General features: G+C 34.4%; 1 protein-coding gene, 2 long non-coding RNA genes and 1 pseudogene across 3 annotated transcripts; 3 read left to right on the top strand and 1 right to left on the bottom strand.

The window, feature by feature from the left end:
- Positions 1-547: 547 nt before the first annotated feature.
- LOC120168163 lies at positions 548-25,481 on the top strand. Its single transcript, XR_005520101.1, has 5 exons — positions 548-864; positions 1,295-1,477; positions 5,835-5,846; positions 12,613-12,615; positions 25,470-25,481. It is a non-coding gene; the product is annotated as an uncharacterized LOC120168163 (long non-coding RNA).
- Positions 2,267-3,739, top strand: LOC120168153 (coiled-coil domain-containing protein 22 homolog). Its single transcript, XM_039176975.1, has 4 exons — positions 2,267-2,438; positions 2,621-2,767; positions 3,094-3,318; positions 3,445-3,739. The coding sequence occupies exons 1-4, from the start codon at positions 2,290-2,292 to the stop codon at positions 3,605-3,607; spliced, it is 684 nt and encodes a 227-aa protein (XP_039032906.1). The 5' UTR covers positions 2,267-2,289; the 3' UTR covers positions 3,608-3,739.
- LOC120168141 lies at positions 4,357-9,826 on the bottom strand (annotated as a pseudogene).
- LOC120168170 lies at positions 16,634-22,425 on the top strand. Its single transcript, XR_005520102.1, has 3 exons — positions 16,634-16,657; positions 22,026-22,147; positions 22,239-22,425. It is a non-coding gene; the product is annotated as an uncharacterized LOC120168170 (long non-coding RNA).
- Positions 25,482-26,975: the final 1,494 nt, after the last annotated feature.

Below are 26,975 nucleotides of genomic sequence, written 5' to 3'. Positions count from 1 at the left end.
ATATATATATATAATATTTTTTATATTTTTTATATTAATTATATATATAATATTTTATATTTTTATATTAATTATATAATACAAACCCTAAACAATATTTTTATAATTATTAAAGTGGAATTTGATTGATTTTTTTTGATAAATTTCTTAATGTAAGGAATTACAAAAGAAAGTGACAAGAGTGACACGATGATTTTGGATAATTTTATTTGACCTAATATTACGTATGCATCTTCGTTGTATGATTTGAATATCGGAACAAATTTGTATTTAATTATGTATGTGTTTTATTTTGGAGTTTAGACAATTATTTAGAATTGAGTTTGAATTTGTGATTGTTTGAATTATAAACCATATAGACTAATTTTTTAATTTTTTTATGATATTTTTTATGAAAACTACGGTTGCTCGATTTTTTTTTCGGGATCAGATCGGGTTCTCGGGATCGGGGACGGGATAAAAAAATTCCCCACGTGTTATCCGATAAAAAAAACCCGACGGATAATAGGGCAGGGCGAAGATGAGGATTCATTTCGGGGATAGAGAAGGAGCAAAACCGGCCTTAAATTTCCAAAAGAACAATGGAAGAGTCTCAAGGGATTCTGCTAAAATCCTTGAGCACTTTCGGTGTTTCGATCCCGGGAACGTTTCGGCATTAGAGATTTAACTCCGAAAACGTTGATTTCCGTCTGCTGCCAATCACTTAACATCATCGGAAACAACGAAGACGACGATCAAAACGACGTGTCATTTACCGATTCAGTTGAAGATTATGTCTCCATGGCTGACAAGTTCAAGATCTGTTCCGACATCTCACTGGCTTTTAAGAATCTGGGTTATGTTGGTGACATGAGCTATCACAAGGTACTGTGTTTTTCTCAGTTTTTTTTTAATTAAGGATCGTCGTGTGAACTATGGAGATGAATTTAAATGGAATTCTGCTGTTTTATTGGTAACTTTATTATATTTTGGATTTTACAGTGATGATTTCTTTTTGGTTGTGGTGCATTTTGACGAAACATGTTAATTTTATGGATTTATTGATTTGTGAAACTGAATTTCGCCCTTAGGAAAGGAATTTTTCTGTAGAGAAATCTGATTGTTTTTCTTTTATAGAAAGAAAATTTAGAAACAGGTGAATCTGAGGACTGGTTAAATGCGGATTTGTAGCTCTATGTCGTGCACTATGATTCAATATTTTTTTTAGAAGTTGCCATGAGTTTTCTTTGATTTTGGTTATTATTATTGTTATGAAATTATGCTTAGAACAAATTATATGTATTGCTTACGGCAGTTCTTATATCCATCAGAAGAGGAGTTATATAAGCTGGTAAGATTTTTGGTGGAGAAGCTTTCCGGTTCATCTGAAGCTGTAAAAGTTTATGGGAAATGAAAGGCTGATTTGAGACAGAAATTAAAGGAAGATAACCTAGAGAAAGTTTCGGAGTCTTTTACTCAGAATCTGGATAAGGAAGAGGTTGAAGCTATCTTGCAAGATCTTAGAGTAGATGAATTGTCAGAATCATCCGAGATCAAGACCAGTGATGCAGCAGTCGTCCATGACCCCCTTGGGGTGCGTGATATACCACAGAATGAGCTATTTAGTGATTCAAATGCTGAAGTTGTGGAATCAAGCGGTGTGTCTGGAAATGAAGAAATTGCAGATCACAAAGATGATGAACATGTTTCAATTTCTCCCAAAGTGATGAACTCCAAGGAACATTTATTTGACTAAACTAAATACTGGCTTTCAATGAGGTTCTTTTTTTTCTAGTTTATAACAGCAGTGTTAGTGTCCAAGGAAAATTAAGTGGCCTTAAATTGGGATTGACATTTGACAAGTGATGTGAGGAATACACCTTTGCTCAAGCTACTTGGATTCGACTAAAATGTTGAATTTGGCTGTGTTATTGTCATGCTGAGCTCAAGTTTGAGTAACTTAAGCTATTGAGCAAGCTCAGTTTGGGTTATCCTAATGCTTGACTTTAGTATATCGTGTGACTAATCAAGATTTTTCGTTATTACTTGGTATTGAAAAATATCAATTCAAGCACAAAAAATCAAGTTTAATCATTTTTCTACCATGTAAATGAGCTTAATCAAGTAAGATTCGATTAGTTTGATTTCATATAAATTCAAGCTCGAGCTTTAAGTGTAAACTCTATAGCTTCTTAACAGGATTCAGAACAATAAAAATGTTCTCCATTGTTTTACCAGATACCGTATGAAGCAGAAAACTTGCTATCTCAAGAAAAATTGTTAGAGGAACTGAAAGCAAACAATTTACAAATGCAGCATCTTGAGGAAGAGCTTGGATTTTGGAAGGTGGAAGCAGATATGGCATTTGATGAAAGCCACCCTATGGATTTTTGCTTGGAACAACTTAATAAGCAGATCAATGCCAAAAAACATAATATTCTGGAACTAGAGTCACAGTGGTATGATAACTGTTTATAATAATCTTTCCGTGCTTTCCACAGACAGCATTTCGGTTGTGCATGAAGAATTTGTACTAGTTATTATTAAGAAAGATTGCCTATATGCAATCAGAAGAGTTGGGTCTTTCGGTAGCTTCCTAGCATCAGTGTCAACTTTAACTTGGCCATTTTTTCCTTTGAAGGGATGCTTTCCGAAAACCTATAGAAGAGAAGAAAAGAAACCTCGAGGAATGTTTGTATGTAAACAATCCAGAGGCTCTAGAGAAACTCCAAAAGTTGAGAGAAATCGAGCTAGAAATTCAGTTCACCTCATTTGAAATTAGAAAAAGGTATGTTATCGGAACTAAAGTCTAGTATCTTTTGCACATTATTATTAAAATAAAATAATACCTCAAAAGAATTTTTCATCTTTAATTTTGTCTGGAAGATGAAATGGTATATAATCCATGCCATTTTCTGTTGTAGAGTCTACCTATGTTCCTTAGATTCAGGTGTGATTGTCTGACTGTACCTGTCTCAAAGGCATACCTGTATCCGGCACTTGCACTCAAGTGCAAGCAACATAATTTTCTAGCAAAAATCTTTACACTTGGCTGTGTACATTCCCTAAATTATTTCACCTTGATTAAGACTGTGTTTCTTGGTAACTTTATAGGGAGGAGGAATGCTTGAAACTTGCTGCTGATCTCAAGAGGCAGCCCGAGGTGGCATCTCGGAGGTCCTATATTGAGCGAATAAAGGAGATCACAAAAAATAGTGGCAAACTCGACTCTGACATAGAACACATATTAAGAGAAACTAGGGTGCTCCAGTTAGAAAGCAATTCCATTCAGGAGAGCCTTCATCGCACCTATGCTGTCTTGGATGAAATTGTCTTCCGGTATGTTCCGACTGCTACTTCAGCGCTCTTTGAGCCTTCCATTTCCGACTTTGCAGCTTTATTATAGGCGATGTATTAAATGGAGCTGAATTAAACTTTTCCTTACAAAGAGCTGTGTACGTGCAGGGTATCAAAGAAAGATGCAGACCGGCAACAGGTTTATAAACTGCTCATCAGCATCCATGATAGCTTTGAGCAAATCTCTGAGAAAATCCTTGCAACCGATAGAATACGAAGAGAACAACTGATCTTGAAACGAAACTCGCAGCCATGTCTTCCCAAAGCTTAAATGCAGACCAGCTACAAGCCGACCTTGATGCCATTGCAAAGGAAAACAAATACCTGGAGCAACAACTGCTACACAGTTGAACCTATAGTGTCACTGTAATCAGTTCTTTCGACTGAAGGTGATTTTGTTCTTAGTTGTATTCATATTCGGGTTTAGAACTTGAATATAGACACAGGTTTGTATGCATTATATTGTTTGTGAAACAATAATTACGACTGTGACCCTTACTGCTGCCACCATTCAGGAATCTTTCGTTTTCAACATCCGATTCATATAATTTTTTTGGTCAATTTAACTCGCCAGAACAAAGTTGATAACCATTCATTTGCATATTCATTAAAGGTTAAGTTGAGCTTCAGTTCACGGCCCTAAAATATGCTGATTTCGTTGACAGAAAGGTTTATCTCAAAGTAATCTAGAGTTTTAAAGTGAAATCGATCTAGAGTTTTAAAGTGAAATTGATCGAGCTCAAAGTCGACTAGACTCGGTTACACCTTTGATGTCGTACAAGAACAAAATAATCAATTTCAGGAAAATAATAAAGTAAAAACAAGGTAGCTTGTGGTTTCAATTAAACAGAAATAGAAGAATCTCATACTATACCAATTACAGCTTTATATCATATCAATTCCTTGCTATTCAAATCAAATTTAGTACAGAGGTGAGACATTATCAAGAGAAAAACAATAAAAATTTGGCAAAATCCCACCTAATCTAATTGACCATCAAATTCCTATAGAGTTCTCTTCTGAGAATGATGAGTTCCAATTGAACAACAAACAAAAGGTTTGCTACCCAGAACAACAAGACTAACAGAAATGGCAGGGACGGAAAGGTGAAACAATGTCAGCAACAAACGTATTTTCCCCACCACAAATCAACTCTAATATATGTCTGAGATGCCTTTGATATATACATTCCACGAGTAGGCCAGGCCAGTGTTTCACCTTCCACAGATTTCCCCAATCTATTTCTTCTAGACAGCATCATCGTAAATTTTTTAATGGTTCAGTAATTAGTTTTCCAGTTTACCTGTGCAAGTTGAGGCTGCTGATAAGGACCCGCCGGGGGACCTACAGTTCCCACAGCTGCTGCCATGGGTTGAGACTGCTGTAGTAGGTGTTACTGTTGGATGGAGGAGCCACTGTTTGTGGTGGCGAATGATAGAGTCCCGCAAAGGCACCATGACTAGCTTGTGAAGGAGAAAAGGAAGCTGTTGGCTGTGAAGGGAAAGGTTGTATAATGAATTAACCTGCAAGTTGGATAAATCTTGACCTGGTGCAGGCATCCAAAGAGCTGAACCTTCATTCTGCCAAGAAAAAACAAAGCATCGCTTAAAATTAACCCCATTTATACAATGCATATAATCCATCATGGTAAAACAGATTAGATGGAAATAAGGTTGGGAAGAAATATAGAAGGAAAAGGATGGCAAAACCAACCTGTGGTCCAGTGGTGTTATATGATTTTCCTTCAACTGTAATGCTGCAATATCCTCCTTGCTGCTAGAGCTTCCGGAAGTCACTGATGTAACAGGTATTGAAACCAATAGGAGAAGCCAATGGACCATAACCGGATGGAATTGCAAGGTGAGCAGGATTTCCTGCATTAGTTCCAGGCTTGAGCTGTGGTAGAGGGAATTTGACCCCAGGTCGAGTTGCTCCAGGAGGCATGTATACGCCGGTTGAAGGTTGCTGAGGAAGTCCAGTGGGGCTTAGAAACTGATGCATAGGATGCATATAAAAGGTGAAAGATAGTGGGGATAAGGGAAGTAATTAGGTGGAAATGGCTGCCGAAAAAGATGAACGGCTTGTGGTGCGGCAGCAACAGAGTTCTGAATAGGTGGAGTTGAACTGCCAGATGGAGCTGGAGAATTACCACTCTACAAATTTGACAAATCAAGTGTAAGAAGCATGTAATTATAATCGTATAACATCCTGTGATTTGATTTCAAATGAAAAAAAGGAAAAACAGACTATCATCTGAAGTTTGCAGGGACATATGATTGCTGATTCTTCTTGTCGTATTCCATATTCCTAAAGCACCATGGACTATAAGACTAAAGTAGATACTGAACCAAATACGAGAAGTACAAAGGCCACTTACCAATAAAACCTTTTTTAATTATAACCAACCGAGAGATGCACGGGGGTAACAAATTAAATCAAGCACATATGACTTACAATGAGATTTGTCAGATGAGAAACATCATGGATCCTTGCATCAGGTCCATCAAATTGTGCAGGGTGAGTTGCTGATGCTGGCATGAAACTTAGACCATAGCTTGGGACGTTTGGAATGATGCTTTTATTACTCTCCGGGTGCAGATGCATTTCTTGATTGGACTGGTCAAGATTCAAGTCAGCATCAGATGGAACATTACAATCTGATTCAGGCACTTTCTCAAACTCAGGAGGAGCTTTTTGCTGTTCAGTGTTGTCCCCTTCCATAGCTGGTAATATACCTTGGCTGTGGAGAAATCATAAAGACTCAATAAGATTTAAAGATTAAGAAACAAAATAGATGACTCAGAATACTGTTAAAGATCCCATATTCTAGCATCTCATGTGTGTGTGTATCAATAGCAAATCAGGTTATTTATAACTACATATATTATCCAAACATGATTCTCCTTGGTAATCCACCAGAGGATTGAACAGATATTTTCTCTTGATTTAGAACAGTGGAATGACAAAACAACAGGAACCACCAATGCCTCAAAATCAATTTTAGGGATGAAAAAAACATTCTATAACATTCTGGCATAAGGAAAGAAAATAAAAACCAGCGCCGATAAAACCTAAGCTGATTTCTTTCCTTGGCTAACAGGCATAAACAAATGTAGACACAGTCTAGGCCGGTTTCTTCCCTTGGCTAACAAGCTTGACCTCTGGCACTAAGGCACAGCAACCACTAGCCAGCTGCACGCCTAAATAACATTGCACCAGAAAAATATAATTTTGTCAACTAAGCCAATGGTGTAGTGACAATGACCTACATTGCTTAAGTCCTCGTTGACACCAAGTCCTAGGTTCAAACCTCAGACAACCTCTCCTCCTACCCCTGATCCAGAAAATTATATGTGAACATATATATAATCAAACAAATGTATAAACTAATATCCACCAACCTAGAAGCAGGCTCTCCAGAAGTATCGTCAACACCCTGAGAGGTTTCAGCAGGCCTTGCAGAGCTAATCTCCAAATTAGTGACACTAGTGTTTTCAATACTTGTCCAAAACTAGCATCAAAGCTTCCAAAAGTTAAGCCATTTTTTAATGCTTCAGAAACTTGGAAGTGGATTGGAAAGTAACATGTTGACCATTACAGATGTTTGAATCAGCAAGCAATTGTGAACTGGCTTTACCAGTGACAGTTGCAACCTCAGATATGACCACTGTTTCAAAACAAGAGCAAAGACAATAGACAATTAAAAACAGAATACCAAAAAGCACAGCAAGACAATATTATGTGCATATCTAGGTAAGGGATGCTTCTAAAGCAGGGAGAGCAATAAACAATAAGAATAATTAGCAACATCATTGCATAGAATTTTTTTTATTTGTATTTGTTAAATGAAAGAAAACAATTAGAATGGCAGTTTGAAGTATGACAGGTACAAGACCTAGAGAGCAGAGACCACTAGCAATATCAAGAAAATTGCAAAGGGGTGCACAAACTTTTCAAATGGAATCTTATTGGCGGGGAAACATAAAAGCAATGCCATAAAAGTCAATACTACCACCCCCTGTCAAAGAGAAAATAATAAATACAGAAGCCCCCCATGAAAGTACTTATAAAAGGCAATATTGTACATTAAAAGGAGATAAACAGGAAAGACCCAAAAACCTAAACAAAGACAACATGAACTACTATAGCCCACTAAATTTTATGGTACCACGGAACATAAAGAAGAAATAATACCTTGCTCTACGGGCTTAGACTGCTTAACCTGTTCAGCAACCTTTGATTTTCTGGGTTCCTCCTGTCCATTCATTGAGAATGGAACCCCAGTCACCATTTTCTCAGTCTTAGATACGTCAATATCACAGGGAGCAAGTTTGTTTACTTGAATATGGTTTGATTCAGTAGCTTCCTGTTGGCTTTCAACTTCACATTTTGTTGTATCCACAGCACCAGCATGCTGTGAGACAGTTGATGTCATTCCAGGTTCAAAAGCAGATGAATTGACGACAGGCAGAGTTGGTGAAGTGGTAGAAGTTGATGGGCGTTCAAATTTGATGCAGACTTCTCCTGACCTTTGATCACAGAGCTAGAGGACTTAACAGGAAAGGAGGCAGGAGGTTCTCTGACAACTGTTTGCTCTGAAAGAGTAGTTGTTTTGTTTACAGGTAAGCCACCTTTAGTTTCACTAAACATACCATCAACGGATAATTGGGGTCCACGTCCATGACTGCAGCTCCCGTTTGGTAAACTACTAGTGCCATTGGGTATGGCAGTCGGAGTTCTGAGGAAGAAGGAAATGATTTTATACAAGATATAAAAGTACTCTCTAGAATTAACAAATTAACATGGCCATAAAAGTCATGCTTAGATACACATAACGTCATTATGCATATTTACTTTGTCATGTGAGGTGTTGCATTAGTTTTCACTTTCTGAGATGCTGGGAAGGCATAGAACCTCTATCTGCGGAACGATTAACCCCATTCTCCCTTCTAGAAAATGAATTCCTTCCTCCTCCAACATCTTAAGAGAACAAATCTTGTCAAATTAACAAATTACAAATGGAAAAATATGTTAAATTCATTAAGTGATGTATAAAACAGAAGTAAAAGGAACTAATACCTTTACCAGATGATGAATAATAGTTCCCTCGACTGCTTTGGCCCCCTCGTCCTTGTGTACCAGCTGTCTGCAGGAAGAAGAATTCAGTTATAATTCACAATTTACCAAGCTAACTAAAGCAAAATTCCCCAACCCCCCACCAAAAAAAAAAAAAAAAAAGAAAGAAAGAAGAAAACGCATCAACTAAACTAATTGTAGCAAGTCGTACTACGACAGATTGCAGCTCAGCAATTTTAGTTCACATTTTCCATTGGATAGTTGTTAACAAGGAAATACCGTGTAGATCAGTCTAGAATCAAACCAATAAAATCATTGATAACCAAAATTTTAACCTTGGACGGAAAGATAAAGGAAATGACAGGAAGTTATATTTTCACCCGATGAAAGGAAAAAACACTTGCCTCCTTTTTCTTGTCACGCTTTCTTTTCACATCATGAAATGTATCTGCCAACCAAACAATGGAAAAGTTTATACTTTCGAAAAGTAAAATCAAGCAAAGACAAAAGTATACTCTCAATGAGATAAGAATATCCAAAAATGATAAGAAAAAGACAAGAAGCTTTCAGTGTGTCAAATTAGAATGCGGAAAGCTACCTTCGATAGAACCAATAAGAAATTGAATCAAAATTTTGAATTTTAGAATATTGATTTGTTATTTTGAAAAGATAATTAAATTATTATGATGGTAAAATTATAAATTACTATTGAAACCTTAAAAAATTTAATAAAAGGCAGACTGCTATAGCTGATAACAAATCAAAACAAAAGGAATGGGTTATTAAGGACTGGATTTCCCAGTAAACAAAGGGCATCCCTCATCGAAGAAACAGGAGCAATATACCACTTTCCATTTACGAAAACAAGCCAATCCCACCTCTATAAATAAAAATTTTCTTCACTGTTCCAACACAAAACACGAAATCAACACCTCAAACAATGCACAATTCATTTTTGCATTAGCAAAACCATACGAGATCATGAAAACACCACCTCTCGAAAATCCCAACTATCACATGCTTTTCAACACAAAAATCCATACATAAACAAACAGATCATTAACACAGCAAACATATAGAGACGAGAAATCCTGAAAGGGCATCGAAAGCACTAACAGAACAGATAAAGAAGTCAAAAAAGAAACATTCAAATCTTGATTTATTTTACCCATATAAAGAAGCTTTTGGGCAGTTTCATTGGGATCCATTGAGCACTCTTTGAGGATTGCATAGATTTCTTCGTCGCTGTGTTGTTTCCCTGTGATCTCCCTTATGATTTGGATCGTTTTCTTTGAATTCTCGGGGATCGATGCACTTGGCCCTTCAGCGACACCTCCACCGATCCCGCCGCCACCTTTGCTGCTCATGTTAGCAAAGAAAGAAAAGAGAAAGAGAACAAAAGGGAAGGAAGAAGCAAAGAAACAATGAGGGAATTGAATGTCTTGTGTATTTATAATTATATCATTTATGATACTAGGGCATTCATACAATAATCAAATATTATTTTGTTCTCAGTTAATGATGGGTGTATTTTGGCGCAAGTATGGTTAGCCGCTCAATTTTTACACATTTTCAATAAATCAACTGATAATATATATTCAAAGTATTTTTAAATATAAAAATTTCAATTTTAAATATATATTATCGTTATATTTACTTATATATATATATATAATTATTCAAAATTGATCAATCAAATATAAAATCTAGATATATTAAAATAACTATAATTAAGAAAAATTACTATCATCTTTTATGAACATAAATATAGATTTTTATATGAAATGAAGTTATTAATATATTGAAATTATTATAAATGTATAATATTTTAAACATATTTAAAATAAAAAATATTATAATATCATACAATTACACACATTATCGCAATAGTATTATATTATACATAATGAGAAAAAACACAATCTTCTTTTATTTTTATACATACATATATATATAGTTTGTACCAACGAGTTGGTTCAAGTGGTAAGCGCTTGATATCGTTTAAGCAATGTCTCATATTTGAGTAATGTATGCAAAAAAAATCCTCGTAAGACTCACTCACTCAAAATCAGGTGTGCAACCCAAGTCGATCCAGATTAGTTAAGATGAAGCCTTGGAACTTGAAGACAACTAAATAAATATATAGTTTGTTTTATAATTAATAAATCAATTATTTATTTAAATCACAACATATGAAAATATAATGTTAAATATTACAATCAATTTTATATAATTAAGATAAAATAGACATGTTATAATCGAATTTTCATATTATACATCAATACTTAATCTATGTCATTAGATATGTTGATATGCATGATTACAGATGTTTCATTATGATATATATGTAATAAAATCATATTATTTCTATACTAACATGATTGATTAAATAAATTGTTTTGTTAAGTTATGATAACAGACAATTATAAAGTGATGAGAATATATATAACCCAAGTGAAAATTAATAAATAATATAGGCATGACATGTATTATAAATAATAATTGTATGTTATTTATTATCATATTATAGTATGAAGAAGTGGTTAGGAATTGTTAGTGTGTTCTTTAGAAGGTCGTGTATAATTGAAAGTTGTTAGCCGGTTATGTGGTTAGTTAAGGTAACTGCATGGACAGTTGTATGTTAAATAGCTAGATTAGTTGCCTTTGTATGTACGATATTTTTATATTTTCAATAACATTCTTCATTTTTCTTTGTATATTCAATATGGTATCAGTCGCTTAGATATTTGTGTTTTCTTTGCTTTCTAAGAGTTGCATAGTAGTGATTAGCTAGGTTGGTTTTGAGTTGTCGTCGTAAAATTTAACCTTCGATAGAGCTTCAACAACTGAGTTTTATGACTTCAAGATTGAGAAATTTTTACAGATAAACAAGTCCACGTTGTTCAAGGGGGTCGTGCAGTCAATAGGGCAGAAGTTCTCTTTGAGAGGTTTAGGGGACTTGGATTTCTTTCTTGGCCTTCAAGTAAAATGCGGTGAAGGGTCGCTTATTTAACCAGAAGAAGTATGTTTACAATTTGCTTGAAAGGGTAAACATGGTCGGTGCCAATTCAGCTCCAACACCCATGCTTGTATCACCTAAGCTCAGTCAAGATGCGGAGAGACGATGATGCTTAACAACATGAGTGTGATTGGAACCCTTTTATGTCTTAGTCATAATCGTCCAATCTCCTTGAAGCAAAGTTAAGGGATAAACCTTCCTTTGCCTAGGCTACTGTCTTTAAAGCGAAAGAAGCTATCAATAAGAACTTTTTTGGAGGGTTGGAATCAATAGTGGTGTTCGTATCTTTAAGGACGGATGGGGAGGCTTCAAACTAATTCTTTTCACGTGGGTATATTAATAGCATGGATGATCCCATCAGATGTGGGGAGTTCATGATCCAAGGTCAACCGAGATGGGATGGGATTAAGATTAAAAGAGTCTTCCATGAACATGACTCAAAAGCTATTCTTAGCATGCTCATCACACCTCAGCTCGACGAGCAGCTTATTTGGAACACCATAACACCAAATTTATTCGGCCAAATTGAGATACAATTGGATTATCATGAAATCCAGGGGAGAGCGTGACCGCTGCCTTATTTGGAAGTGTATCTCAAAACTTAACCCCTTTCAAAGGTTAAGGTTTTTGGATGGCGGGCATGTCATGATGCTCTTCTGTTAGACACAAGCTTGCTGTTGCGGGTCTGGAAAATGGATCATGCCAATTTTGCAATCAAGGGACCGAAACTACCCTTCATGCTTTTAAAGATTGCTCATTTACAAAAGAGGTGATGCTTCTTTCTGGATTGGGCCGAATATTGAACTTCCTACTCCTTGTAAGGCTTGGTTTGAAGAGGTTGCTTCCAAAATGATGCCTTTGCTCGCTTTATCATTTTTACTTTGGAATATATGAAACAGGCGAAACAAATGGTGCCATGGAAACGTAGTTCAACCAGCCGACGAAGTGATCAATGTCACATGGACCCTCGGAAGTGAGTTTAAGGAAGCTACCCAAAACTCTCAAGTTCGGGTTCTCAACAAGGAATCGCCAAGAAAATGGACAAAATCGGTGATAGGAGAGCTCAAGATTAACGTCGACGGGGCATTTACCCCACATTCCTTGGAAACTGCTATTGGAGTGGTTACCGGACTGTTGTGAAGCACATTTTTCGCTATCTAAGTGGCACGTTGGACTATAAGCTTGTGTTTGAAGCCTCGTCTAAGCCATCTGTGCTGATTACATTTGCTGATGTTGATTGGGCCATCAATATGGATGACATATAGTCTGTCTGGGTTTTGCGTTTACTTTAGTGGAAAATTGGCCGCATGGAGCTCTAAGCAGCAACAATTAGTTTCCCAGTTTTATAATTGAAGTCCAGTATCAGGGAATTGCTAATGTGACATCTGAGGTTGTTTGGTTACAGGCTCGTTAGTTGACATGAGGTTTACTCTTAGGACTTCACTTGTCATTGGAACCACAATACGAGTGCAATGTCTATGTGTTAACCCATTTTTTCATGCTCGACTCGATCTAAGCATATCAAACTGGACATACATTCATTTCGGGAGAAGATTACAGAAGGCAACTTGGTGGTCAATTACATTCCAACTTCACATCAGATTTACAAAGCCTCTGGCCAAATTATGTTTTCATGTGTTTAGAGAGAAGGTCAAGGTTGTTGAAGGAGTAGAGAGAATATTAAAGTATGAAGGAATGGTTAGGGGTTAGGAGTTAGGAGTGTTTTCTAGAAGGTTGTGTACAACTGAAAATTGTTAGGCAATTACGTGGCTAACTAGGATAATTGCATGAATTGTTGTATGTTAAATAATTAGATTACATGTATTTATATGTACGATTTTTTTTATAATCTCAATAATATTCTTCAATATTTCTTTGTATATTCAACGTACAATAATAAATGTAATCTATATTGAAGTGATTTAATGCGACAAAAATTAATTGAAGTTCAATATTACATTAAGCAAGGTCAATATATATATATATAGATAGATAGATATGTACCTTAACAATTAACTATTGATGATGAGTTTATTATAAATTAATGTAAACGAGGCATCGCTCTCAAGTCTCAACTATGTTATGTATGAATAAATATATATTTAGATCTTTTAATTTTAGTTTAGTTTACTTTTATTTTTATTTTTATTATTAGTTACATAATTTTGTTACTCGAATTTAGGAAGCCTTTGCTATTTTCTTTTATCGTTAAAACTACTTAATGAATTCGAAATCATCATAACTTAATTAAACTGAATTTATAAAATTAAGAGGGTAAGATTCATGTTCCTCTTAATTTTTCAAAGATAGATTTATATTATAAATTACCAAAGTACATATTTAGATAATATCACATCAATTGAAGGATAAACGTAAAATTTTATGATAGGATAATAATAATAATAAATTTTAAAATTTTAAAAAATAATGAACTTCTAAAATTATAAAAGCCAAAAATAAATCATCAATAAAAATATGATAATTTAAAATTTTAATTGAACGATTGTTTCACCTGCCCTTCCTTCCATTGGATCATAAATAGGCTCATTATAGTATATCTCTGTTTTGAAAACCGGACCGGACCGGCCAGTTCAACCGGGAACCGTTGCCTAGTCCACCGTTGAACCGTTCGAACCGGACCGGCTGAAAATCGGAAAAAATCGAAAATTTTGTTTAAAAAAAAATTAAATCAAACGTCGTTTGTTAAACGAGCCAAGTCAAACTCGAGTATTGCTGAGCTCAACTCGAACTTGAAAACTTTAAAAGTAAGCTCAACTCCACTCAAACTCACAAGTTAAAAATTATCAAGTTCAACTCGAACTCGAAATATAATATTGAAACTTGAACTCAAAAAGGCTTGTACTAAAAAAAATTTAGAAGCTCAATTGAAGCCTAAAATTCGAGCTTGATTGAAGTGAAAAAATAATTTACTCAATGCTCACCAAAATGCTCCATGATTTTGATTGTCAAAGTACCTCTATTATTTATAGAAGTTAGTTGCGATGCTCTTCTATGTTTCTTAGCAATGTGAGATTGTTTTGTTCTCATATTTTTACTCTTTAGACTTTTAGGATGCTCTTCTATGTTTCTTAGCCATGTTAGATGTTTTTAAAAAAAAAAAAATTAAACAAACAATCATTTTGTTATGATTTTTTTAGCCCCAAATTTATTTTTTAATTATAGTTATATAATTATATTTATTATTTAATATGTTTTACCTTAAATATTATGTTGTAGTTAATTTGAATCATTTTGTTTCACTTGATTTTATGGTTTTTAATTTATATATGTTATGACTTGCTTTGAATATGACTTGTGATATAAAAAAATATTTTTTATTAAATATTTTTGGTATTTTTATTTAATTTTTTAAATAATTATGACGTCGTTCGGTTCTTCCGACCGGTCGGACCGATTCGACCGGACCAGTAAATCGATAGCATGGCCGGTTTTTTAACCGATCGGATTCTGAAAACCATGGAGTATATCCACCGCTTCCTCGTCACCCATCATTGGATATGGTTTGGCTAAGCCCAGATTTGCGTCCTTTGAATCTTCACCTAAGCCACTTCCATGGTAAACTATTTGTCTTTAAGCCAAGCATTAAGAAAACAGACTTCAGTAAATAGTTTTAGGTGGACTGTTCTTTCGCGGAAATTGCCAGTTTTTTTTTAGTTTTCAAGTGGTAATGAACAATTCCTACTTCTTTAGATACAAATATTTTAAAATAATGAATTCTTTCCATATGAATCATTCTCAATTCTTATAAATTTGAGTAATTAAAATTATTTTATATTTTTAATATTTGTATATTAATCATCTTATATTTTTATGAGTTGAAAATGGTATTACTATAAAAATGTATTTGTTTAAAATAATATTTAATTTTGAATTATTAAAAAGTAGAACTTATATATTAAAAATAATATATTTGTCCATTTGAAACCATAATATTTTTTTTATATTATATCATATTTTTTATAAATAAATATGATTCTTATAAAAATTATTTAAAAATATAAGTCTAATACATTAATTATATTAATTATATATTAAATATAATTTTCTTTAAATTTGAATAGTGTAACAATAAAAATATTTTTATGAAGTTTCATCCAAATATTTATAATTTAATATTAAATTTAACTTGTTAAAAACATATATCATTAAAATCAAACACTGTAATTTTATATTCATATTAAACAAACTAAACAAAATGATACTCTTATATTTTATAAACCAAACACATTCTAAAATGATATTTTCCATAGAAATGAACATTCCCTGAAGATAAAGCACAGTGACCTACCAAGTGACTGTTTGCCGTTTATAGGAAAAAATGGAAATCATATTTTGGATTAAAAAGCCTAGTTTACAAACACTAATAAAGCCTGACATCCGAGGATGCAATTAGACCTTGGCAAGAGGAGCAAGACAATTGGTAGTGCAACTAGCATTAGAAACTGTTAGCGCACGGTGGCCGGAGAGAGAAGATGGATGGCGGCAGAATTGAATATTTGGGTTAGACTAATATTTAAATATTAATAAAAATTATCTCAATAATTAAAATATTAATAGATGTATCTAACCATATTTTAGATAATTCTAAAAATTATTCATAAATTATTGTATATCGTATAATAAGTTCTTATATAATTTACACTTAATATTTGTTCGGCATCAGACAAAGATTTGATTTTTTTAAAAATAAATAATATTTTTAAAAATTAAATAAGTGATCAAACTTTTTAAAAGAAATTAATTTGATCTTTGAACGAGATTAAAAAATTAATTTAATCATTTTTATACGATCATCTATTGTAGACTGTCAACTTAATAACGCAGACTATATTAATATTGAAATCGTTAATATTTGATTTCATTAATCAAGATATTACTTTTTAAAATTTAAAAATCACATTAAGTGTATATATTTTTAAAAAATACATTTATTTTTTTTAATTTCTTTAAATTCCTTAAATACCACCACTATTATTTTAATAACCTTATTCCCAAAAAAAACCAATTATAGGCAGCCAAAATGTCTCAAATCTCAATGATGTTAAAATAAAGGTCTTACTGAAACACACATAACGGATCGAACGAAGAAATCATCAAGCTTTTGACATTTAAGCTTTTACGGGTAGCGGTATTATGTCTGCTCCTGCGCCAAAATCCTGTTTTGGTCTCAAAATTTCTTTTTTTTCCAGTTCTATTAATTGCCAGGTAAAACTCTCTCCATCTCTTTTGTATCCGTTCAATTATACCCAAAACTATATTTATTGTTTAATGGCTTTCATTCAACTCGCAATTCAGCATTGTTTTATCTTATGAATGTGTAGTTTAGAACAACCTTTTCTTATTTGAGTTGAAGGTAGTTGGTTATGGATTCTCAGCTTCTACGATTTAACCCACCCACCAATCTTTCTTTTAAACCATTGGTCTCTGTTGAAAACACACTTGTAGAAATTCAACTAGAAAACGTTCACTTCATTTACACTGCATTTGCTACTGTTATATACACAATTGTGTTACTGAGCTGGCTGTAACTGCTTTACAGTTTTAACAGCCTGCAACTAACTTTCCTAACAACCTGAAACTAACTCTTACGCACACATACAATCACACTCTCATACATATATCCACACTCTAACATTCTAACATTCTCCCCGCTCCTTCAACTCCTTCTGCTTTATTGACAAGGCAGTACACGCAATTGATCTCGAAATACTTCAAATTCTCCCTTTGTCAATGACTTTGTAAGACCATCTGCCACCTGATGACAAGCTAGAACATAGTTTACCTGCAATTGTTTAGCTGCAACCTTCTCACGGATAAAATGCACATCCATATCAACATGCTTTGACTGTGCATGATACACTGGATTCGTACTTAAAGCAACATCACTCATATTATCACACCAAATGACAGGTGTATCACGAGTTTCTATTCCAAGCTCACCTAATAACGACCTCATCCATGTAACTTCATCTCATGCCTCAACAACGCTTCGATATTCAGCTTCCATTGTAGACCTGGAGACTGTTTTCTGTTTCCTTGAGCACCAGACTACAGGACATGCACTGAGAAAGACTATATGGCCAGACACCGACCTTTTGTCATCAAGGCTGCCTCCCCAATCAGCATCAGCAAATGCAACAATTTCAAGTGACTTGCCAGCACATGAAAACGTAAGACCATAGTTTAATGTTCCAGCTAGGTATCGAAGTATCCTCTTTACTGCAGCCAAATGAAATTCTCGTGGAGCATTCATATACTGAGCAACTTTATTGACACTAAATGCAATATCGAGTCACGTATGACACGCATACAACAGAGCACCAACGATGCTGCGATATTCGCGTGCATCTGTTAAAAGCTCTCTAGCATCCAGAGTCAATTTTGGAGACCCTACCATCGGGGTGGCAGTGGGAGTGGCATGCAATAAGTCTGTCCTTTCCAACAACTCAAGTATGTATTTCTTTTGAGACAACACCAAGGACTTCTTGTTGCGTTTGACTTCAATGCCCAAGAAGTAGGACAATTCTCCTAGATCCTTCAAGGAAAACTCCTGATTCAACGCTTGAATTACATCATTAAGAACACCCGAAGAGGCACTTGTTAGTATGATATCATCAACGTAAACAAGAACATATGTATAACAACCTTCATCATTCCTAACAAACAGTGATACATCAGCCTGAGACGCACTAAAGCCTAGCCGAATAAAACTGGCTTTAAGCTTGTCGTGCCAGTTTCTTGGTGCTCGCCTCAAACCATACAATGCTTTATGAAGTTTGCACACAAGAAGGCTGCCATCAGCTGCATACTCCTCGAAACCAGGTGGCTGTTGCATAAACACTTCCTCGGTCAGATCACCGTTTAAAAAAACATTATTCACGTCAATTTGCCTTAAGGGCCGCCCCTTTGCAACTACAATTGACAGAACTGCATTCAATGTTGGAAACTTGACAACATAACTATATGTTTCCTTAAAATCATAACATGGTACTTGTGAATAACCTTTAGCAACAAGGCGGGCCTTGTGTCTCTCAATAGACCCATCAGCCTTCTTTTTTTATTCTAAACAGCCACCTACAGCCAACAACCTCACGTCCTGTAGGTAACTTGACAAGTGACCAAGTCTTGTTTCTTTGTAAAGCATGAACTTCTGCTTGAACAGCTTATTTCCAGCTAGAAGTCTTGAGTGCTTCATAAATATTACCTGTAACTTCATCAACAACAACACTCGTATAAGCTTTTGGTTTCACTATACCACACTTACTTCTTGTCATCATTGGATGTGTATTTACTCGAGCACTATCTACATTACAAGCATTTTCTGCAGACGTACACAACTGATTCACCCCTTGATCATTATCATGAGTACTAGTAGTCTCATTTTGACCTGCATCACCAGCATATTGGTCAGAATATGAGACTTCACTTGGTACTTGATGCTCGACACCTTGTACAACACCTACATCTTGTGCCATTACATAACTGGAATTAGCACCAGGTGCATTATTCGAATCTCCACTGGTACTGGCCTCATAGTCATGACTTGATTCAACAGTACTTCTGCCATTGATCAGTTTGCTAACATCAGTTACTACTTGTAACGATCTATAACAGCTCCTTATATTTGATGCAGTAGTCTCATGACTAATATTTTCTGCAAATGGAAACCGCATTTCATCAAACACCACACGTCTTGTGATATAGATTCTACCATCCTCAGCAAGACATTGAAACCCCTTATGTTGCATACTGTAACCTAAAAATGTGCAAGGCTTGGACCTAAAATCCAACTTATGTTGTAAATATGGTCTCAAATGAGGAAAACAAAGACACCCGAATACCTTCAATTGACCATAATCAGGTTTCATGTGGAACAATTTCTCAAATGGTGAGACGCCTTGCAAAACTCTCGTAGGAAGCCTGTTTATTAGGTAAACTGCTGTAACCACAACATATGCCCAAAATTTGACAGGCGTTGATGCTTGAGCAAGTAGGACGAGAGCTAATTCAATAACATGGTGATGCTTGCGTTCGACCACTACATTCTGCTCGGAGGTATGTGGACATGTCAGCCTGTGTGTGATGCCCTCACTCAATAAGTGATTTGAAAGCCTGCGATGCTGACCCCCCAATCACTTTGCACAGCCTTTATAGGTAAGTTAAACTGAACCTTAACCATTTGCTAAAACATTTTAAACGCACTGACTGCTTGAGCCTTATCTTTTAGTAAATACAACCATGAATGTCTGGTGCATGCATCAACAAATGTTACATAATATTTATAACCATTCGAGACAATGTGTGAAGGTCCCCAAAGATATGTGAATACCAACTGAAAGGGAGTATCATACACGGTAGTAGATGCGTGGAAAGGTAATTTGTGACTCTTTCCTAAATGACAGGCAACACATGTCTTATTGATACTTGAAGGCAGACTTACATTCAATTCCTTACAAATTTTTACTAGGCTATCATGCGAGGGATGACCCAAACGCTGATGCCACAACTCATACACAGAAGCAGATAATTGTGTTGTATAAACTGGTGGCTTAGAACTACCTCCAAGTGATGAATCCACAACAAAGGAGTACAACCCGCCATCTTCTTTCCCTCTAAGCAAGATTGCACCAGCCTTTTTATCACGAACGCATCACTCATGTGCATGGAATTCAAAGAAAATATTGTTATCCCTAGCAAGCTTTGACACCGAGATTAAATTCTTGGTTATTCTTGGCACATGCAACAAATCGGTTAAAAGCAATACACGAGAATATGTATGTAAGGGAGATTGTCCAATATACTTAACATCTAATGCAACACCATCACCAACAATTAATTTACCTGGATTATTGAAATCCACAGGTTGAGAAATGTTCATACCATCAGAAGTGACATGATGTGTGGCACCCGAGTCCACAATTCAGTGCTCACGAGCTACAGTTGACTTATGACAACTTGATTTCTGACTAACACCACACTCACAACCAACATCTTTGTAGCAGCATAGTATGCCGTGCTTGACTCATTCTTTGAGTATGAACTGCTATTAGCTGTAACTCCAGGAAAATCCTCATCAAATCGATGCCAACATCGATCCACCAAATGGCCATTCTTTCCATATAATTGACATTGCATCCGAGACCTACCTCGTCCTCTACCAGTTGATCTACCACGCGAGTACGTTTGACGAAAGGTAACTGATCGCTCAGACTGATCTGCTTCTTTACCCATCATTTTTCCTTGAGCAACATGTGCACTCATAGGCAGTGAATCAAGTGGATCACAGAACCCAGCTAGTTGAGTCTCAGCATCCAACAATATTGTGTAGAAAGCATCCAAAGACACTGACTCTCATATTGTGGTTATGACAGCTACAAAAGGCTGGTACTCGCGAGGCAATCCCTTCAAAACGCTGGCAACTTGTACTGCTTGAGACACAACACTGCCACGCGATGCTAGAGCAATGCACAGTTCTTTAACTCTAGTCAGATACACTCTCATAGATTCATCACCTTTTTTAAGCGACTGGAGTTTGTAATGCAGACTAATAACAGCAGTCGTAGATCTATTAGAGAAGAACTGAAGAACCGTGCTCCATACTGCAGAAGCCGTTTCATCACCCACAAATTGAGGTAGCAATTGTGGACTTATTATTGACAATAGCCAGGATGCCAAAGCACTGTCCTGTGCAATGAATTCCTCATATTGCTCATTCGATATATTTTCACCAGATTCGTTGAGTACTGTCTGTGATGGAACAATCATCAAGCCGGTAAGTAGCATCTCCAATCTATGGCTAAGGACAATGAGTAACACTTGTTGCTTCCATAGTAAAAAATTTCCTTCATCAAGTATGACATTAACCTTTTTATTGGAGAATGTCTTTGCATTCCTCAACGTATTCTCCACTGAGGATAGCCGATCAGTGTTCATGACTGAAATCTTCCTTCTTTTTCTTTAAGCAGCGAAAGCACAAAGAAACCACCCGAATCGTTTGGTGAAAGATACCATGTTGAAAACACACTTGAAGAAATTCAACTAGAAAATGTTCACTTCATTTACACTGCATTGCTATTGTTATATGCACAATTGTGTTGCTGAGCTGGCTGTAATTGCTTTGCTGTTTTAACAACTTGCAACTAACTTTCCTAACAACCTGAAACTAACTCTTACGCACACATACAATCACACTCTCATACATACATCCACACTCTCATACATACATCCACACTCTAACATTCTAACAGTCTCTCCCCATTTTCCTAGTTTCATTGGTCTGTCATAGTTTTCTTTTCCTTCAGCTACAGTCACAGGTACTTCATTTTTTTGTAATTTCTTATTTTATATATGAAAATGATCGCTGTTTGATTTTCCAATGCTCTGGTTAGTTCATTGCATCCGAGCATTTTCCTCATTAGTTTCTATGACTCAAGAGCTATGTTTGAATCTAATCTACCATAAAATAGTTTTTGCTTTGTGCTCGATAAAAAGAGAGTACTTTTTTACTAGCGCGTGGACCCAGTTTAGGAAACTTTGAGAAACATGCATATTTTTCTATCTATCTCTATTACAGGATTGGCTTGTAAGAGAATAAGGTGTGCAATGAAGTCTTATAAGTTATCAGAACTTAGTCATGCTGAGGTAGAAAGCTTGAAGGCTCGTCCTCGGATAGATTTTTCTTCCATATTCGGTGTGGTGGGTCTGTCCCTTCTTTTGTTCTTTTTTTATACATATCTCTATTCGACCCCTGCTGGCTTTAAATGTTTATATATGCTATGCTTCTCAGATCCAACCAATAGTTGATGATGTCCGTCGTAGAGGCGATGCTGCAGTTAAAGTGTCGGTGTTGCTTACAATCTTTTTACATACTTCTATTTTTTGTGTGACCATTTCTAGTAATGTTAAATTTGTGGTTGTTTGTAAATATATTTCTTGTGCAGTTATATTGAAAAGTTTGATAAAGTTAAACTACAGAAAATTGTTAAGAATGTCTCTGAGCTTCCTTATCCTGAGGTAATTTATTTTAAAGAAAATATTATCCTTAAATCTCTTCAATGCTCTATGTCGTAACCGATTTTTGCCCGGGTACGAATTTTTACTTGGCGGGAAAAATAAAAATGAATAAATAAATGATTTTGGTTTAAAAAAATATTTTGGGAGTCGCCATTGACCTTTTTGGGTTAGGTAGGTCAAATACCTAAAAACAATCTTTTAAAATAGTTTTTAAGAAAACATAATTTAAAAGATAAACTGATCTACGTATAACTAAAAATTTTAGTAAAAAAAGGATTCGTGGTCGATTACGTTTAAGGAAGGATTAGAACCCCTATAACCCCCAAAATTGATACTCATTAATTATAAATTGTCTATATTATTAGAAATTTAAGAATTCAAAGATATATTTAATTCATAAATTTTGTGATTTCAAATTTATTACTATAATTTTAAGAAAAAATTATTAACTTTTACAAATATATATATATATATATATATATATATATATATATATATATATATATTATATATATAATAAGATATTTATTTACTTAGAAATATCAGAAAAATACTTCTAGTTGCTTTAAGACATTCATTTTCTTAATATTAAAAAATAAATAAATATTAATAAAAAATTCTCTAAAAATAATTAAATTATATATATATACAATTTATAAAGTAGGATATTTATTTATTTAAAAATATCAGAAAATGACTTCTAGTTGCTTTAAGACAACCATTTTCTTAATATTAAAAAATAAATAAATATTAAAATATGTTTATAAAAGTAAATTATATAAAAATAAATTTATAAATAGGATTTTTAATTAATATATATATATAAAATAAATAAATAAATAAAACTTATTATATATATATTTATATGACTAAATAATACTACTACTAATAATAATATATTGAAAATAAACATATAAAATTAAAATATAACTAAACAATGACTAAAATAAATAAAATTAAAACTATAGTACTAAAATATAAAATGGAAGTATTTAACATTAGTGGTTAAATTATAACATATTAAAATTAAATGGTCTAATTCGTAATATATTATTTAAAATTACAATGGCTAAACATGCTATTTTACCTATTATTAATTTAGTGACTAAAATAAACATATATCAAATTCGAAAATCAAATTAAAATAAATTAAAACATGCTTTTCAGGATTAAAATATTAATTAATAAAGTAACGATGGCTAAATTGGTTATTTACCTTAAAATATATATAATTATGTTAAGGACTAAATTATAAATTAAATGAAATTTAAATATCAAATTAAAAGAATCATATATTTGATTCAGTGACTAAAATAGAAGTTTATAAATATAGGATGACAACGGGTATAATTTACCCCTTTTAAATTACGCATATACCCCTCCCCCAAAACGGTGTCATTTGGGAAGGGGTATAAATACCCTAAAATGGCTGGCCTTAAGGCCATTTCTCTCATTCTCTCCTTTCCCATTCTCTCTCTAACTGAGAGAGATGAAAACTCTCTCGCCTCTCTCTAGGATTCCCTCACCGGAGGGAATCTGTTCACCGGCCGGCAGCTATCTACCGCCGTCGGCCATCGCCTCCGGTGGCCGAAAAAATACTATTTTACATAAAAATGAAGCCCAATTCTCCCTTATCTCAAATATAGCCTATTTTTTACCTAAAAAACCCTAGATCACCCTAGATAAAAAAACCCGAAGGTTTTTACCTTTGATGGTTTCGGTTTTCCGGCTTTCCGTGAAGATTCCGATGATCGTGGTAAGTATTTTCTTCTTTTCTTTTTTTTTCCGAATAGTTGATGCTGGTTGTTCTTTTTATTTGCTTTATGTCCTTGTTTGTTTGCAGGTTTAATGTCTTTGATAGCCACCACGAACCTTGCCTCGGACCGGGTAAAAGAACACCCCTCAGTGAGTCATCGAACCCACAGTGGTGAGTCACCTTAAGGTCACAATGTGGACGGTCTCCCTTAAGTCTTCTGGAGTCTCTTGTTGAAACGACGGGGCTTGGCAACAGCTGGCTGAGACGTGGAGCGACGACAATCGGTGTAGTCCCTAGGGAATCATAACCCTAGGGTTCTTTCTGGCGCGTTTGTGGACCGTTGGATCTCATTAGATCCAACGATGGATGGTTGATGGCAGCTGGGGCAGAGATACAAACCTTAAATAGGTTTAGGGTTACACATTTGGGTCGGTTTGGGTTTCTGGGTTATGTATCTGGGTTCTGGTTTGGGCCTGTAATAATAATTAATTAATAATAATAATAATAATATAAATAATAATAATAAAATAAAAAATGAAAAAACTGATATCTACAGCTGCCCCTCTTTGCTCATTCTTGTGTTAACAAGAATAGGGCAAAGACGAAAAGACAATAAGTTTTTTTTTCATTTGACTTCACTTGATTAGGATGGAAATGTTGAACAAGTTCTTCTCTGGGATTAGTTCTTCTCATTATGAACTCTCCCACTGGGGATGACAATTTATTTCCTTCTGTGATGTAATCTAGCAAAAAAAAGTTGAACAAATTCTTTCATTATGAACTTCTTCTTATTCTTTAGATGCGTTCTTCTCATTATGAAATCCTTCTGAAAATGCTGATCTTCAAAAGATGGGTTGTTAATTCAGCTTCATATGTGATAAATTAAGGCAAGGTTGAACAAATTCTTCTCATTATGAACTTCTTCTCCTTCTTCAGATGAGTTTTTCTCATTATGAACTCTTCTGGAAATGTTGATCTATCTCCTTCTGTGATAGCGTCATGCAAAAGGTTGAACAAGTTCTTCTCATTATGAACTTCTTCTTCCTCTTCAGATAAGTTCTTCTTATTATGAACTTTCTCTGGAAAAGTGTATGATGATCTATCTCCTTCTATGATAGAGTCATGCAAAAGGTTGAACAAGTTCTTCTCATTATGAACTTCTTCTTCTTCTTCAGATGAGTTCTTTTCATTATGAACTCCTTCTGAAAATGTTGATGTTGATCTATCTTCTTTTGTGATAGAATCAAGCAAAAGGTTGAACAAGCTCTTCTCATTATGAAATTCTTCTTCTTCTTCAGATGAGTTCTTCTCATTATGAACTCTTCTGGAAATGTTGATCCATCGAGTGATGAATTCAAATTTTTGTTGAAATCTTTGCTAATCTTTATAATTCCTGTCAAATATTCAACATTGATAAAATGAATGAAAATGTCCATATTTTTACAAATGTCTAAATATGATGCATGAATATTAAGTTCATTTTTATTTGATTTCAAAGTGGTGAACTCAGTCTTCCTTCACTTAGTCAAAATGTCATTTCAAGCTGGCATTCTCTTTTCTAGAAGAGACTTATTATATCTTCTTCGCTTCATTTGTGTTAAAGTCTCAGAAGAAATGTTTCATTCACAAAATTCTTGCTGCGGTTAGAATTATGACCTTGTTCCCCCATTTTATCATGGATAATACACCGACTTTCTTTGCTTGGACTTGTGTAGAAATCCAATAAATCTTTCTTCTTTGAAAAGAGAATCTATCATTTTTGAAGAGAGCATCTATCATCTTTAAGAATGTAGAATGCCAAACTTAGTAGAGATAAATTAAGAAAGCATTATATGTTCTGATTTGACTCTTGAAACACATCATAAGGAAAATTTATCCTAATTCCTTTCATGTCTCCACATCTAATCAGATCTCGAACAAAACCATTCAGATCGTATTATGTCGAGATACTTAACAACAATCTGTTGTTCAATCTTAGCTGGCTCCACTAGTTTCTTGTTGTTAAAATTTCAGCTCCCCTTCTGTTGGAAAAAAATCTTCCATATTTCACTTTAAACCTTGGTGTTGAAGAAGACAAACTTCATTTTGGATCAATAAATGTAAACACCACATGATCGCAATATTAGTTCAGCACCATAATTACTGGTTCGTAAAACATTTGACAACATATTCATTCTTTCTTGTTGCTTCTGCCTAAATTTTCAATGTTCGTAAAGCATTTGACAACACATTCATCATTTCTTGTAGCTTCTGCTCAGAATTTCTTTTCTGCTTTTCTGTTTTACTTGCTTCCAAATTACTCTATGATGGTAATAACTTGTTCGCTTTTCAACAATGATTGCAAATGTTGATAAGACTTACTTTGGATTCATTGCACTTAAAAGTATTAACATAAAGTGATATCCATAAATTTTGTTTGTTTTAAAATTATGTTAATCCATTTGCAAGATGTTTATATGAAAGAATAAATTGAATTTCGAAAATAAATTGAATTTCGAAAAGATAAACTTGGAATCTATTAATAAATAAATAGAAATGTATTCAAAGTTATGGCAAACATAGAAATGATAAAAATTCAAATGACTCAACAAATTATTAGCATAAGTATTTCTAAACTAATCAATTTGATATAATTTAGAGCACTGAGGTAAGCTTATGTCTGGAAGATCTTGAACGTTGCCAGAATGTTTGTAGATGTAAAGCTTCTCCCAAAATATTAAACTCTTAAGAGGGAGTAATTGCCAGATGCCTAAT

The sequence above is a fragment of the Hibiscus syriacus genome, unplaced genomic scaffold, assembly GCF_006381635.1.
Source record: "Hibiscus syriacus cultivar Baekdansim isolate YM2019G1 unplaced genomic scaffold, ASM638163v2 tig00003041_pilon, whole genome shotgun sequence".
NCBI classification, from domain to species: domain Eukaryota; kingdom Viridiplantae; phylum Streptophyta; class Magnoliopsida; order Malvales; family Malvaceae; genus Hibiscus; species Hibiscus syriacus.
This window is presented reverse-complemented; position numbering and strand designations above follow the sequence as displayed.

Bases quoted from the DNA above. Each gene is read 5' to 3' on its own strand.
- LOC120168153 (XM_039176975.1), top strand. From the start codon at position 2,290: ATGCAGCATCTTGAGGAAGAGCTTGGATTTTGGAAGGTGGAAGCAGAT. The intron at 2,439-2,620 runs GTATGATAACTG...TTTCCTTTGAAG, and splicing joins CTGGAACTAGAGTCACAGTG to GGATGCTTTCCGAAAACCTA. The intron at 2,768-3,093 runs GTATGTTATCGG...GTAACTTTATAG, and splicing joins TCATTTGAAATTAGAAAAAG to GGAGGAGGAATGCTTGAAAC.